The 17,519-nt window shown below is 47.1% G+C and overlaps 2 protein-coding genes across 5 annotated transcripts in view; one reads left to right on the top strand and one right to left on the bottom strand.

The window, feature by feature from the left end:
- DOCK8 (dedicator of cytokinesis 8) overlaps nt 1-17,519 on the top strand; it is a 458,638-nt gene that overhangs the window by 201,637 nt on the left and 239,482 nt on the right. The gene's annotated exons all lie outside the window — the stretch shown is intronic.
- The window catches only part of LOC134911778 (uncharacterized), a 30,586-nt gene continuing 23,701 nt past the window's right edge, over nt 10,635-17,519 (bottom strand). For all 3 annotated transcript variants that reach the window (XM_063919853.1, XM_063919872.1, XM_063919832.1), the window contains one exon: nt 10,635-10,840. Coding sequence is in view for 1 of the 3 variants with exons in the window: in XM_063919872.1 (XP_063775942.1) it covers nt 10,808-10,840 (33 nt within the window). In the remaining 2 variants the exon portion in view is untranslated. The remainder of the gene's footprint in view (nt 10,841-17,519) is intronic.

Consider the following 17,519-nt stretch of genomic DNA (forward strand, 5'->3'; position numbering starts at 1 on the left):
GACACTGGCACATTATTCAATCTGATGTCACCCTGGGTGAAATTTGCCAAGATAAACCACTGTTCTGCTACAAGAGAAGTAGTAATATCAAAGACATTGTAGCTTGGATATTGGTCCGATTAAATCCAAGACTTGGTTACAACCAAAAATGGTGGTATTCAGATGCCATGGGTGTACCAACTATAAATTTTTGATTTTGGGTGACTCTTTTTTTTACCACAACAATAAGAAATATCAAATACGCGATCATTTGTATTGTGATAGCCGATATGTGGTCTATATGATAAGGTGCCCCTGTAACCTACTGTATGTAGGTAAGACAATTCGATCCTTAAAAGAGAAGATTGCAATGCATCGCTCCTCTATCAAAAAAGCGTATACCAAATTAGAATTGAACACTCCACCGGTGGCAAGACACTTTGTATCACAGGGGCATAAACTCCAGGATTTCAAATGTTTGCCAATAGACTGCATTCCCCCATTGAGGCACGGTGGCGACCGAAATAAGCTATTGTTACAGCGTGAAGCCCACTGGATAGCTCGTTTAGGTTCTGTCTCACATAATGGGCTTAACGAAGACTTTTCTTTTGGTTGCTTTTTGTGAATAGTCCCTCTGGTTTTTTGAACCTTCTCCAAGATGTATTCGTTATAACCTATTGATCCTGCATGCTCCGAATCACAGGATTTTGTTTTTGTTATTCTGTGTCATGTGTGCTATTTTGTTTACTTTCTATGTATTATTGACGATATTCAGATGTCCGGTTTTATTGATATGGCGCAGATGCACACTGATCTGTGTGCTTTTTGTGCCATTGTCATTGGAACTTTAAGGACACTGTTTGTTTATGTTTCGCCGCGCTGGTTGCCATGGCCACCGCCGGACACTTCCTGTAGCGTGAAGCTGGGTCCGGGCGGATGTGAGCTGTTGCATCACTTCCGCCTGCGGGCGCTGCTGGTGGCTGCCGTGATTGGCCGGGGGTGGAACGCAGGTTCTGCGTTGGCGCTTCCGGTCCCGGCGGCTACAACGTGGCTGGTTGTGCCTGAGTGGTGGGTGGTGCCACCGCAGGTGAGCATCATCTACTTCATTAGCTGGGTATAAATGGCGCACCTGGGACATATGCTGGTTGTCCAGGGTGAAGGTGCCATACAAGCACCGAAACGGCTGTTGACTTATCAGCTTGCAGAGGTGTGCCATTTACATTACAATGCTGTTGTAGCTACTTGTGGTAGCTGTCAGGTACCCCATGTGCTCACGTCTGATACCCTTAATCATGCCTCTGCTGCACTTTCTGTACATGTACTTTTGTACTATATCTTTTTAATCATTGATAAAGTTTTTTGCATTTTCTGGCGGTGCCGGCCTCTTATTGGAACATATTGCAATTTATTATGTGACTGGCACTCCGAGAGTGGACTTACAGTGTGTGCGGTTGGTTCAGAGTTCAGAGGTCTCTATATATGTATATATATATGTATGTATGTATGTGTGTGTATATATATATATATATATATATATATATATACATATATATATATATATATTAGAGATGAGCGCCTGAAATTTTTCGGGTTTTGTGTTTTGGTTTTGGGTTCGGTTCCGCGGCCGTGTTTTGGGTTCGAACGCGTTTTGGCAAAACCTCACCGAATTATTTTTGTCGGATTCGGGTGTGTTTTGGATTCGGGTGTTTTTTTCCAAAAACACTAAAAAACAGCTTAAATCATAGAATTTGGGGGTCATTTTGATCCCAAAGTATTATTAACCTCAAAAACCATAATTTACACTCATTTTCAGTCTATTCTGAATACCTCACACCTCACAATATTATTTTTAGTCCTAAAATTTGCACCGAGGTCGCTGTGTGAGTAAGATAAGCGACCCTAGTGGCCGACACAAACACCGGGCCCATCTAGGAGTGGCACTGCAGTGTCACGCAGGATGTCCCTTCCAAAAAACCCTCCCCAAACAGCACATGACGCAAAGAAAAAAAGAGGCGCAATGAGGTAGCTGACTGTGTGAGTAAGATTAGCGACCCTAGTGGCCGACACAAACACCGGGCCCATCTAGGAGTGGCACTGCAGTGTCACGCAGGATGGCCCTTCCAAAAAACCCTCCCCAAACAGCACATGACGCAAAGAAAAAAAGAGGCGCAATGAGGTAGCTGACTGTGTGAGTAAGATTAGCGACCCTAGTGGCCGACACAAACACCGGGCCCATCTAGGAGTGGCACTGCAGTGTCACGCAGGATGTCCCTTCCAAATAACCCTCCCCAAACAGCACATGACGCAAAGAAAAAAAGAGGCGCAATGAGGTAGCTGTGTGAGTAAGATTAGCGACCCTAGTGGCCGACACAAACACCGGGCCCATCTAGGAGTGGCACTGCAGTGTCACGCAGGATGGCCCTTCCAAAAAACCCTCCCCAAACAGCACATGACGCAAAGAAAAAGAAAAGAAAAAAGAGGTGCAAGATGGAATTATCCTTGGGCCCTCCCACCCACCCTTATGTTGTATAAACAAAACAGGACATGCACACTTTAACCAACCCATCATTTCAGTGACAGGGTCTGCCACACGACTGTGACTGATATGACGGGTTGGTTTGGACCCCCCCCAAAAAAGAAGCAATTAATCTCTCCTTGCACAAACTGGCTCTACAGAGGCAAGATGTCCACCTCATCTTCACCCTCCGATATATCACCGTGTACATCCCCCTCCTCACAGATTATCAATTCGTCCCCACTGGAATCCACCATCTCAGCTCCCTGTGTACTTTGTGGAGGCAATTGCTGCTGGTCAATGTCTCCGCGGAGGAATTGATTATAATTCATTTTAATGAACATCATCTTCTCCACATTTTCTGGATGTAACCTCGTACGCCGATTGCTGACAAGGTGAGCGGCGGCACTAAACACTCTTTCGGAGTACACACTTGTGGGAGGGCAACTTAGGTAGAATAAAGCCAGTTTGTGCAAGGGCCTCCAAATTGCCTCTTTTTCCTGCCAGTATAAGTACGGACTGTGTGACGTGCCTACTTGGATGCGGTCACTCATATAATCCTCCACCATTCTATCAATGTTGAGAGAATCATATGCAGTGACAGTAGACGACATGTCCGTAATCGTTGTCAGGTCCTTCAGTCCGGACCAGATGTCAGCATCAGCAGTCGCTCCAGACTGCCCTGCATCACCGCCAGCGGGTGGGCTCGGAATTCTGAGCCTTTTCCTCGCACCCCCAGTTGCGGGAGAATGTGAAGGAGGAGATGTTGACAGGTCGCGTTCCGCTTGACTTGACAATTTTGTCACCAGCAGGTCTTTCAACCCCAGCAGACCTGTGTCTGCCGGAAAGAGAGATCCAAGGTAGGCTTTAAATCTAGGATCGAGCACGGTGGCCAAAATGTAGTGCTCTGATTTCAACAGATTGACCACCCGTGAATCCTTGTTAAGCGAATTAAGGGCTGCATCCACAAGTCCCACATGCCTAGCGGAATCGCTCCCTTTTAGCTCCTTCTTCAATGCCTCCAGCTTCTTCTGCAAAAGCCTGATGAGGGGAATGACCTGACTCAGGCTGGCAGTGTCTGAACTGACTTCACGTGTGGCAAGTTCAAAGGGCATCAGAACCTTGCACAACGTTGAAATCATTCTCCACTGCACTTGAGACAGGTGCATTCCATCTCCTATATCGTGCTCAATTGTATAGGCTTGAATGGCCTTTTGCTGCTCCTCCAACCTCTGAAGCATATAGAGGGTTGAATTCCACCTCGTTACCACTTCTTGCTTCAGATGATGGCAGGGCAGGTTCAGTAGTTTTTGGTGGTGCTCCAGTCTTCTGTACGTGGTGCCTGTACGCCGAAAGTGTCCCGCAATTTTTCTGGCCACCGACAGCATCTCTTGCACGCCCCTGTCGTTTTTTTAAAAATTCTGCACCACCAAATTCAAGGTATGTGCAAAACATGGGACGTGCTGGAATTTGCCCATATTTAATGCACACACAATATTGCTGGCGTTGTCCGATGCCACAAATCCACAGGAGAGTCCAATTGGGGTAAGCCATTCCGCGATGATCTTCCTCAGTTGCCGTAAGAGGTTTTCAGCTGTGTGCGTATTCTGGAAAGCGGTGATACAAAGCGTAGCCTGCCTAGGAAAGAGTTGGCGTTTGCGAGATGCTGCTACTGGTGCCGCCGCTGCTGTTCTTGCGGCGGGAGTCCATACATCTACCCAGTGGGCTGTCACAGTCATATAGTCCTGACCCTGCCCTGCTCCACTTGTCCACATGTCCGTGGTTAAGTGGACATTGGGTACAACTGCATTTTTTAGGAGACTGGTGAGTCTTTTTCTGACGTCCGTGTACATTCTCGGTATCGCCTGCCTAGAGAAGTGGAACCTAGATGGTATTTGGTAACGGGGGCACACTGCCTCAATAAATTGTCTAGTTCCCTGTGAACTAACGGCGGATACCGGACGCACGTCTAACACCAACATAGTTGTCAAGGACTCAGTTATCCGCTTTGCAGTAGGATGACTGCTGTGATATTTCATCTTCCTCGCAAAGGACTGTTGAACAGTCAATTGCTTACTGGAAGTAGTACAAGTGGGCTTACGACTTCCCCTCTGGGATGACCATCGACTCCCAGCGGCAACAACAGCAGCGCCAGCAGCAGTAGGCGTTACACGCAAGGATGCATCGGAGGAATCCCAGGCAGGAGAGGACTCGTCAGACTTGCCAGTGACATGGCCTGCAGGACTATTGGCATTCCTGGGGAAGGAGGAAATTGACACTGAGGGAGTTGGTGGGGTGGTTTGCGTGAGCTTGGTTACAAGAGGAAGGGATTTACTGGTCAGTGGACTGCTTCCGCTGTCACCCAAAGTTTTTGAACTTGTCACTGACTTATTATGAATGCGCTGCAGGTGACGTATAAGGGAGGATGTTCCGAGGTGGTTAACGTCCTTACCCCTACTTATTACAGCTTGACAAAGGGAACACACGGCTTGACACCTGTTGTCCGCATTTCTGGTGAAATACCTCCACACCGAAGAGCTGATTTTTTTGGTATTTTCACCTGGCATGTCAACGGCCATATTCCTCCCACGGACAACAGGTGTCTCCCCGGGTGCCTGACTTAAACAAACCACCTCACCATCAGAATCCTCCTGGTCAATTTCCTCCCCAGCGCCAGCAACACCCATATCCTCCTCATCCTGGTGTACTTCAACACTGACATCTTCAATCTGACTATCAGGAACTGGACTGCGGGTGCTCCTTCCAGCACTTGCAGGGGGCGTGCAAATGGTGGAAGGCGCATGCTCTTCACGTCCAGTGTTGGGAAGGTCAGGCATCGCAACCGACACAATTGGACTCTCCTTGTGGATTTGGGATTTCAAAGAACGCACAGTTCTTTGCGGTGCTTTTGCCAGCTTGAGTCTTTTCAGTTTTCTAGCGAGAGGCTGAGTGCTTCCATCCTCATGTGAAGCTGAACCACTAGCCATGAACATAGGCCAGGGCCTCAGCCGTTCCTTGCCACTCCGTGTGGTAAATGGCATATTGGCAAGTTTACGCTTCTCCTCCGACAATTTTATTTTAGGTTTTGGAGTCCTTTTTTTACTGATATTTGGTGTTTTGGTTTTGACATGCTCTGTACTATGCCATTGGGCATCGGCCTTGGCAGACGACGTTGCTGGCATTTCATCGTCTCGGCCATGACTAGTGGCAGCAGCTTCAGCACGAGGTGGAAGTGGATCTTGATCTTTCCCTAATTTTGGAACCTCAACATTTTTGTTCTCCATATTTTAATAGGCACAACTAAAAGGCACCTCAGGTAAACAATGCAGATGGATGGATTGGATACTAGTATACAATTATGGACGGGCTGCCGAGTGCCGACACAGAGGTAGCCACAGCCGTGAACTACCGCACTGTACTGTGTCTGCTGCTAATATATAGACTGGTTGATAAAGAGATAGTATACTCGTAACTAGTATGTATGTATAAAGAAAGAAAAAAAAACCACGGTTAGGTCACTGGTATATACAATTATGGACGGGCTGCCGAGTGCCGACACAGAGGTAGCCACAGCCGTGAACTACCGCACTGTACTGTGTCTGCTGCTAATATATAGACTGGTTGATAAAGAGATAGTATACTCGTAACTAGTATGTATGTATAAAGAAAGAAAAAAAAACCACGGTTAGGTCACTGGTATATACAATTATGGACGGGCTGCCGAGTGCCGACACAGAGGTAGCCACAGCCGTGAACTACCGCACTGTACTGTGTCTGCTGCTAATATATAGACTGGTTGATAAAGAGATAGTATACTCGTAACTAGTATGTATGTATAAAGAAAGAAAAAAAAACCACGGTTAGGTCACTGGTATATACAATTATGGACGGGCTGCGGAGTGCCGACACAGAGGTAGCCACAGCCGTGAACTACCGCACTGTACTGTGTCTGCTGCTAATATATAGACTGGTTGATAAAGAGATAGTATACTCGTAACTAGTATGTATGTATAAAGAAAGAAAAAAAAACCACGGTTAGGTGGTATATACAATTATGGACGGGCTGCCGAGTGCCGACACAGAGGTAGCCACAGCCGTGAACTACCGCACTGTACTGTGTCTGCTGCTAATATATAGACTGGTTGATAAAGAGATAGTATACTCGTAACTAGTATGTATGTATAAAGAAAGAAAAAAAAAACACGGTTAGGTCACTGGTATATACAATTATGGACGGGCTGCCGAGTGCCGACACAGAGGTAGCCACAGCCGTGAACTACCGCACTGTACACTGGTTGATAAAGAGATAGTAGTATACTCGTAACAACTAGTATGACGACGGTATAAAGAATGAAAAAAAAACCACGGTTAGGTGGTATATATTATAATACAATTATGGATGGACGGACTGCCTGCCGAGTTCCGACACAGAGGTAGCCACAGCCGTGAACTACCGCACTGTACACTGGTTGATAAAGAGATAGTAGTATACTCGTAACAACTAGTATGACGACGGTATAAAGAACGAAAAAAAAACCACGGTTAGGTGGTATATATTATAATACAATTATGGATGGACGGACTGCCTGCCGAGTTCCGACACAGAGGTAGCCACAGCCGTGAACTACCGCACTGTACACTGGTTGATAAAGAGATAGTAGTATACTCGTAACAACTAGTATGACGACGGTATAAAGAACGAAAAAAAAACCACGGTTAGGTGGTATATATTATAATACAATTATGGATGGACGGACTGCCTGCCGAGTTCCGACACAGAGGTAGCCACAGCCGTGAACTACCGCACTGTACACTGGTTGATAAAGAGATAGTAGTATACTCGTAACAACTAGTATGACTATGACGACGGTATAAAGAAAGAAAAAAAAAACCACGGTTAGGTGGTATATAATACAATTATGGATGGACGGACTGCCTGCCGAGTGCCGACACAGAGGTAGCCACAGCCGTGAACTACCGCACTGTACTGTGTCTGCTGCTAATATAGACTGGTTGATAAAGAGATAGTATACAATACTACTAATATACTGGTGGTCAGGCACTGGTCACCACTAGTCACACTGGCAGTGGCACTCCTGCAGCAAAAGTGTGCACTGTTTAATTTTAATATAATATTATTTATCATGTACTCCTGGCTCCTGCTATAACAACCTGCAGCGCTCCCCAGTCTCCCCCACAATTATAAGCTTTATATACAATACATTGATGTGCAGCACACTGGGCTGAGCAGTGCACACAGACTGAGTCACTGTGTGACTGTGTATCGTTTTTTTCAGGCAGAGAACGGATATATTAAATAAAACAAACAACTGCACTGTCTCTGGTGGTCACTGGTCACTGTGGTCGTCAGTCACTAAACTCTGTCTGCACTCTGCACTCTCTTCTAATCTACAGTATCACAGCAATCTCTCTCTCTCTCTCTCTTCTAAATCTAATCTAAATGGAGAGGACGCCAGCCACGTCCTCTCCCTATCAATCTCAATGCACGTGTGAAAATGGCGGCGACGCGCGGCTCCTTATATAGAATCCGAGTCTCGCGAGAATCCGACAGCGTCATGATGACGTTCGGGCGCGCTCGGGTTAACCGAGCAAGGCGGGAAGATCCGAGTCGCTCGGACCCGTGAAAAAAAAAGTGAAGTTCGTGCGGGTTCGGATTCAAAGAAACCGAACCCGCTCATCTCTAATATATATATATATATATATATATATGGTCCGGCACTCCAACTGATTTACTTGCTCCGGTGCCCTCCCACAGGGCAACAAACTTACGTAGAGACGACACTCTGGAGTCTGGTATTACCATGTAAATAAAGGTGCGATTTAATGCATAGTCAACGTTTCGGGGTACGGGGACACCGTCGTCAGGACCACATGTGTGTTATACCCAGACAGCTGAGTACCGCCTGTACGTAACTCTTGATATACACGGTGTGTGTGTGGGTATATATATATATATATATATATATATATATATATATAATACATCCGTCCATCCATCAGCCGTAACATTAAAACCACTGACAGTTGAATGTGAACAACATTGACTTTCATTACAATGTCACCTGTCAAAGGGTGGCAAGTAAACACTCTATTAGTGCAGTTGACAAGTCAAAATTGTGACGGCTAGACGACTGGTTTAGAGAATCTCCATAATGGCAGGTCTTGGCATTGGCAATGGGGTGTTCCCGGTGTTTTTAGCACCTACCAAAAGTAGTCCAAGGATGGTTAACCGGTAAACAGTCGACTGGGCCGATGGTGCTCAAGACTCATTGATGCACGTGGGGAGCGAAGGCTAGCATGCCTGCCTGATCTATCAGAAGAGCTACTGTAAGCCTAAATTGCTGAAAAAGTTAATGCTGACTATGAAAGAAAGGTGTCAGAACACCCCTGAACACCTCCAACATGCATCGGTGCATGTGTGTTTACTTGCGGAAGGCTTAGCATCAGGATTCACTATGGAAAGAAGTTAAGCTGGCGGAGGCAGTGTGATGCTCTGGGCAGTGTTCTGCTGGGATACCTTGGGTCCTGGCATTCATATGAATGTTATTTTGACACACACCACTTACCTACACATTGTTGCTAACAAATACGCCCCTTCATGGCAACGGTATTCCCTGATGGCAGTAGCCTCTTTCAGGACAATGTGCCCTGCCACACTACAGAAACTATTCAGGAATGGACAGTGAACATGTCAAAGATTCAAGACGTTGACTTGTCCTCCAAATTCTCCACATTGCAATCCTATCGTAAATCTGTGGAGTGTGCTAGAAAAACAAGTCCGAGCCATAGACGCCTCACCACACAACTTACAGGACTTAAAGGACCTGCTGCTAACATCCTGGTGCCGGATACCACAGGACACTTTCCATGCCTCAATGGGTCAGAGCTGTTTTGGCAACGTGTGGGGGACATGCACAATATTAGATGCTCGAATTGGTGGGTGTGTTGGGGTCATGACGTCAAAAACTTCATCTGACGGCACAGTTCCTCTGACCCATCAGCTAAATAATGATAGATCTTTTGAGCAAACATAGGGTTGCCGTGTCTGGTAGTGCGACCAATATCCGTACGATGGGCTTTTGTGCGTAGCACAGTTGATCAGAGATGCAGCCAGTAAGTGTCTCAATAGACAGCCGCAGCATTAGCCTAATTTTGCTGCTGCTACTGCTTTACGTCTGCCTCTAAATCATCTACATCATGAAGCCAGCTTTACAGTCCGTTATTATCAGTACTCTACAGTATGTCATCTGCCTATAATTAGATTTCTCACATTTAGAAATTAAGGGGAATTTTAAAAAAGTCGGAAAACCGGCAACTTTCGACTTTTTAGGTCGAATTTATTATAGTGCCGTTTTCCTGACTTTTTAAAAATCCGACTTGTCTGAAGACACGTTGATTGGTGTATTAGCTGCAGATCCACGTGTTTTGTTGGATTTGCCGTTGATTCTGACAGTTTTTTGGCCCGTTACCGACAATGTCAATCCGACTTTAAAAATAGTTGGATCGGCATTGTTGAAAACGGGCAAAAACATGTTGGAATTGCTCGAAAATTTAATACTGAACAGTCGGATCGTCTCCATCGGAGAGGATCTGACAAGTATTGAGTAGACCTATATGGGGGAATTCAATCAGCCATGGTAATTTACCACAGGCTAAGTGAAGCAGTGGGGCTATTTAATTAATCCTGAAGGCAAGCTGCAGTTAATGGGGATTTATTTTTTTCAAGACTGAAAATAAATGAGGTTCGAAGATAAACTTCAATAAATAACCTGTTTCAGGGTGCTGCGGGCGTGTGAACACACAAGTCAGGGAATTTATCCCAGATTCTATGTGTTAACGCCTGCTAGCCAGATAATTTGCCGGGCGAGAAAAAGCATCTCTAATTGAATAACCCCAGGTGTTAACGGCCGAGGCTACCACCAGTTTCCAAATCTAATTGAATTTCCCCCTAAATCTTCTTCTAATTTCCATCAGTTGTTATCTGCGAGCCCTTATTATTTCTCTGTTATCCCACAGCATGATTCAATCTTTCAATCTTTATGCATTCATGGATACGTCTTTGGTAGCAGCATCATTTCACTGATTGTGTTGAATCCCTTATTTGAATTTGAGTAAAACATCCACTGATTGTTGGTTTAATGCACAGTAGATTGGGCATTGCTGTTTTATGTACTCGGTGATACTGGGAAGATTTGTATTTTCAGTGCTAGTCCTACAAAAATAAATTGCACCTCAGTTCTTCAGGAATTACATATAGTCCAACCATAAAGAAAATTTATATTTCGTTTCAGGTCAATGAAGTGATGTTCTTTTTTCAGATTTATGCTGAAAAAAAAACAGAAGTCAGTTAATATGTTGTTGTTGTTGTTGTTGTTGTTGTTGTTATTACTACTACTACTACTACTACTACTACTACTACTACTACTACTACTACTACTACTTAATGCGTGTTAGTGGTACATCACTTTATGGTAAAAACTATAATCTGCATACTTGCTGCTGAGAGGCCAAAATTATCCATGCCAGGTATCAAAGGTCGCCCCTCCTGAAGCTGTATTTGACTTTACAATTGTGATTTTGAAGTGGAACAACATATAGTAAAATAATTCCCCAAGTTCTATAAATAGTAACTTTAATAAAAATAAATCATTTAAAATAGGATACAGTTGCCACTGATAACCAGTGCAGCAATAGTTCTCCAGGAATATAGACTTAAAGAGAAGAGGGGCGTTGCATCTCAGGGTATAGACAGCGTGTGACTAATCACGCTTAGTACCTGCCCCATTACATGCCATGGACACAGGAAACAGCATTCAGACTTCTGACAAGGACTAGCTTGTGCCAATTCAACACTGCCTCAAGGGCATGTGTTATACAGTACTCACTCAGGCAGCTATATCCATATGGCATATTTCTGCTGCCGGGTACACTGGGCTTCACATGGAATAACATCGGGGGTGTAGAGTAGGATTTTGATCCGAGGCACCAACAGGCTCAAAGCTTTGACCTTCTTCCCAAGGTGCATAGCGCTGCCTCCTCTATAACCCCGCCTCCATGCACAGGAGCTCAGTTTTGTAGTTGGTGTCATGCAGTAAGCAGGCATACAACAGAGGGGCTGCTCCTGCAGCCCTGAGAAGAGCTTTTCTAAGTGAAAAATTTAGACTTCAAGGGCGCTGTATACTCCCACTCCCCGGTTGCTGGGTTTTTACAGCGGAGGCTCCGGTTTGCTCCTCGTTAGTCACACACCAGCCGAAGTTCTCCTGGATCGCGTGGCCGCACTCAGGGAGGAAGTAAGTGGGTCCCCTAGGCGGGTCCCGCTAAAATCGCGATCCGGTGCGACCGATGGGAGGTGGGCCGCGCGCGCTGGCGTGGACACTGTGGTCGGGCAGGGTCTCGACTAAACCACTAGGGCAAGGGCACAGGTCGTTTTTTTTACCTCACAAAAAACGTTTTATTAACAGTCCATAGTACCAGTGGTGAAGCCCAGCAGGGGGATAAAGCTTGGACCTGTAGCCCCTCCCCCAGCCCCAGGGTGCCATTTATAGTAATGTTCCCGCCCTGGAGTTGCATTTTATTCTCTCCCTCACTCCCAGTCAGTGTTTGGGCGCCATTATACAGAGCAACACTGTTCCTGGGACTGTTTGAGCAAATCCTCCTTTGTAAAGCCACCTGCATCTCAGCGCTGTGCATTTTGCAAGACACTTAAGTATTCTACATGTCTGTTGACAGTGTTAGTTAAGAAACAGTGCATTTGGTCAGGGTTATATAGTACAAGTACCCTGTGATATACATCCAGTCTTTACTGTGCATTGATATATCTACTAAATATATAGCCATACTGAGTATTACTTTGTATTGCTAGTCCAGTGCAGTTTTATTGCATGTCGGAATTTCTGCATTGTACATTGTGACTATATATGTGTACATGTAGCTGCTGTGTGACCTCCATTTCGTGTCCCTCACTCAGATTGCTATCCCTATATTCTATAACCTGAGGGGACTAGGTGCGTCAGGTTTATCATTTAATATAGGTAGTTCACAGGATATACTTATTGTGTATTTTTGTATGTGAATTTCAGTCACATATACCTCTTGAATTCCCTGTTTCTCTGACGTCCTAGTGGATGCTGGGAACGCCGTAAGGACCATGGGGAATAGCGGCTCCGCAGGAGACTGGGCACAACTAAAGAAAGCTTTAGGACTACCTGGTGTGCACTGGCTCCTCCCTCTATGACCCTCCTCCAGACCTCAGTTAGAATTTTGTGCCCGGCTGAGCTGGATGCACACTAGGGGCTCTCCTGAGCTCTTAGAAAAAGAAAGTTTATTTTAGGTTTTTTATTTTCAGTGAGATCTGCTGGCAACAGACTCACTGCTACGAGGGACTAAGGGGAGAGAAGCGAACCTACCTGCTTGCAGCTAGCTTGGGCTTCTAGGCTACTGGACACCATTAGCTCCAGAGGGATCGAACACAGGCCCAGCCTCGGTCGTCCGGTCCCGGAGCCGCGCCGCCGTCCCCCTTACAGAGCCAGAAGCAAGAAGAGGGTCCTGGAAATAGGCGGCAGAAGACTTCGGTCTTCATCAAGGTAGCGCACAGCACTGCAGCTGTGCGCCATTGCTTCCCATGCACACCTCACACTCCGGTCACTGATGGGTGCATGGCGCTGAGGGGGGGGGCGCCCTGGGCTGCAATATTGAGTACCTTGGCTGGCAAATAACACATAATATAGTCATAGAGACTATATATGTGTAAAATACCCCTGCCAGATATACATAGAGAAAAGCGGGAGAAGTCCGCCGAAAAAGGGGCAGGGCTATCTCCCTCAGCACACTGGCGCCATTTTCCCTCACAGCTCCGCTGGAAGGATCGCTCCCAGGCTCTCCCCTGCAGTTTCCAGACTACATAGGGTAAAAAAGAGAGGGGGGGCACTAGATTTAGGCGCAATATTGTGTATACAAGCAGCTATTGGGAAATATCACTCAGTTATAGTGTTAATCCCTGTGTTTTATATAGCGCTGTGGTGTGTGCTGGCATACTCTCTCTCTGTCTCCCCAAAGGGCTTTGTGGGGTCCTGTCCTCAGTCAGAGCATTCCCTGTGTGTGTGCGGTGTGTCGGTACGGCTGTGTCGACATGTTTGATGAGGAGGCTTATGTGGAGGCGGAGCAGGTGCCGATAAATGTGATGTCACCCCCTGCGGGGTCGACACCTGAGTGGATGGTTATGTGGAAGGAATTACGCGACAGTGTCGACTCCTTACATAAAAGGTTTGACGACATAGCAGATGTGGGACAGCCGGCTTCTCAGCCTGCGCCTGCCCAGACGTCTCTAAAGCCATCGGGGGCTCTAAAACGCCCGCTACCTCAGATGGCAGACACAGATGTCGACACGGATACTGACTCCAGTGTCGACGATAATGAGACTAGTGTACATTCCAATAGAGCCACCCGTTACATGATTACGGCAATGAAAAATGTGTTGCATATTTCTGATATTACCCCAGGTACCACAAAAAAGGGTATTATGTTTGGGGAGAAAAAACTACCAGTGGTTTTTCCCCCATCTGATGAATTAAATGAAGTGTGTGAAGAAGCGTGGGCTTCCCCCGATAAGAAACTGGTAATTTCTAAAAGGTTACTAATGGCGTACCCTTTCCCGCCAGAGGACAGGTCACGTTGGGAGACATCCCCTAGGGTGGATAAAGCGCTCACACGTCTGTCAAAAAAGGTGGCACTACCGTCTCCGGACACGGCCGCCCTAAAGGAGCCTGCAGATAGAAAGCAGGAGGCTATCCTGAAGTCTGTATATACACACTCAGGTATTATACTGAGACCGGCTATTGCTTCAGCATGGATGTGCAGTGCTGCAGCTGCGTGGTCAGATTCCCTGTCGGAAAACATTGATACCCTAGACAGGGACACTATATTGCTAACCGTAGAGCATATTAAAGACGCTGTCTTGTACATGAGAGATGCACAGAGGGATATTTGCCGGCTGGCATCTAAAATAAACGCAATGTCCATTTCTGCCAGGAGAGGGTTGTGGACTCGGCAGTGGACAGGAGATGCAGATTCTAAAAGGCACATGGAAGTATTGCCTTACAAGGGTGAGGAGTTGTTTGGGGATGGTCTTTCGGACCTCGTCTCCACAGCGACAGCTGGGAAGTCAGCATTTTTACCCCATGTTCCCTCACAGCCAAAGAAAGCACCGTATTATCAGGTACAGTCCTTTCGCCCCCAGAAAGGCAAGCGGGTTAGAGGCGCGTCCTTTCTGTCCAGAGGCAGAGGTAGAGGGAAAAAGCTGCAACATACAGCCAGTTCCCTGGAACAAAAGTCCTCCCCCGCTTCCTCTAAGTCCACCGCATGACGCTGGGGCTCCACAGGCGGAGCCAGGTACGGTGGGGGCCCGTCTCAAGAACTTAAGCGACCAGGGGGCTCGCTCACGGGTGGATCCCTGGATTCTACAAGTAGTATCTCAGGGGTACAAGCTGGAATTCGATACGTCTCCCCCTCGCCGTTTCCTCAAATCTGCCTTGCCGACAGCTCCCCCGGACAGGGAGGCAGTGCTGGAGGCGATTCACAAGCTGTATTCTCAGCAGGTGATAATCAAGGTACCCCTCCTTCAACAAGGACGGGGTTACTATTCCACAATGTTTGTGGTACCGAAACCGGACGGTTCGGTGAGACCCATTTTAAATTTAAAATCCTTGAACACTTATATAAGAAGGTTCAAGTTCAAGATGGAATCGCTCAGGGCGGTGATTGCAAGCCTGGACGAGGGGGATTCCATGGTATCACTGGACATCAAGGATGCTTACCTGCATGTCCCCATTTACCCTCCTCACCAGGAGTACCTCAGATTTGTGGTACAGGACTGTCATTACCAATTCCAGACGTTGCCGTTTGGTCTGTCCACGGCACCGAGGGTATTTACCAAGGTAATGGCCGAAATGATGATACTCCTTCGGAGAAAGGGAGTTTTAATTATCCCGTACTTGGACGATCTCCTTATAAAGGCGAGGTCCAGGGAACAGTTGTTGATCGGTGTAGCACTAGCTCGGGAAGTGCTACAACAGCACGGCTGGATCCTGAATATTCCAAAGTCGCAGCTGGTTCCTACAACGCGTCTACTGTTCCTGGGGATGGTTCTGGACACAGAACAGAAAAAAGTATTTCTCCCGGAGGAGAAGGCCAAGGAGTTGTCATCTCTAGTCAGAGACCTCCTAAAACCAAAACAGGTGTCGGTGCACCACTGCACGCGAGTCCTGGGAAAGATGGTGGCTTCTTACGAAGCAATTCCATTCGGAAGGTTCCATGCAAGGATCTTTCAGTGGGATCTGTTGGACAAGTGGTCCGGATCGCATCTTCAGATGCATCGGCTGATAACCCTGTCTCCAAGGACCAGGGTGTCGCTGTTGTGGTGGCTGCAGAGTGCTCATATTCTAGAGGGCCGCAGATTCGGCATACAGGACTGGGTCCTGGTGACCACGGATGCCAGCCTTCGAGGCTGGGGGGCAGTCACACAGGGAAGAAACTTCCAGGGACTATGGACAAGTCAGGAGACTTCCCTACACATAAATATTCTGAAACTAAGGGCCATTTACAATGCCCTAAGTCAGGCAAGACCCCTGCTTCAACACCAGCCGGTGCTGATCCAGTCAGACAACATCACGGCGGTCGCCCATGTAAACCGACAGGGCGGCACAAGAAGCAGGATGGCAATGGCAGAAGCCACAAGGATTCTCCGATGGGCGGAAAATCATGTGTTAGCACTGTCAGCAGTGTTCATTCCCGGAGTGGACAACTGGGAAGCAGACTTTCTCAGCAGACACGACCTCCTCCCGGGAGAGTGGGGACTTCATCCAGAAGTCTTCCGAATGATTGTACACCGGTGGGAAAGGCCACAGGTGGACATGATGGCGTCCCGCCTCAACAAAAAGCTAAAAAGATATTGCGCCAGGTCAAGGGCCCCTCAGGCGATAGCTGTGGACGCTCTGGTAACACCGTGGGTGTACCGGTCGGTGTATGTGTTCCCTCCTCTGCCTCTCATACCCAAGGTACTGAGACTAATAAGAAGGAGAGGAGTAAGAACTATACTCATTGTTCCGGATTGGCCAAGAAGAGCTTGGTACCCAGAACTTCAAGAAATGATCTCAGAGAACCCATGGCCTCTGCCGCTCAGACAGGACCTGCTGCAGCAGGGGCCCTGTCTGTTCCAAGACTTACCGCGGCTGCGTTTGACGGCATGGCGGTTGAACGCCGGATCCTGAAGGAAAAGGGCATTCCGGAGGAAGTTATCCCTACGCTTATTAAAGCTAGGAAAGAAGTGACCGCAAACCATTATCACCGCATATGGCGGAAATATGTTGCGTGGTGTGAGGCCAGGAAGGCCCCAACGGAGGATTTTCAGCTAGGTCGATTTCTGCACTTCCTACAATCAGGGGTGACTATGGGCCTAAAATTGGGTTCCATTAAGGTCCAGATTTCGGCTCTATCGATTTTCTTCCAAAAAGAACTGGCTTCACTGCCTGAAGTTCAGACATTTGTTAAGGGAGTGCTGCATATTCAGCCCCCTTTTGTGCCCCCAGTGGCACCTTGGGATCTCAACGTGGTGTTGGATTTCCTAAAGTCGCATTGGTTTGAACCACTTAAAACCGTGGAACTAAAATATCTCACGTGGAAAGTGGTCATGCTGTTGGCCTTGGCTTCGGCCAGGCGTGTGTCAGAATTGTCGGCTTTGTCTTGTAAAAGCCCTTATCTGATTTTTCATATGGATAGGGCGGAATTGAGGATTCGTCCCCAATTTCTCCCAAAGGTGGTTTCAGCGTTTCATTTGAACCAGCCTATTGTGTTGCCTGCGGCTACTCGTGACTTGGAGGACTCCAAGTTGCTGGACGTAGTCCGGGCCCTAAAAATCTATGTTTCCAGGATAGCTGGAGTCAGAAAGACTGACTCGCTATTTATCCTGCATGCGCCCAACAAGTTGGGTGCGCCTGCTTCAAAGCAGACT

Source organism: Pseudophryne corroboree, chromosome 1 (genome assembly GCF_028390025.1).
Source record: "Pseudophryne corroboree isolate aPseCor3 chromosome 1, aPseCor3.hap2, whole genome shotgun sequence".
NCBI lineage: Eukaryota > Metazoa > Chordata > Amphibia > Anura > Myobatrachidae > Pseudophryne > Pseudophryne corroboree.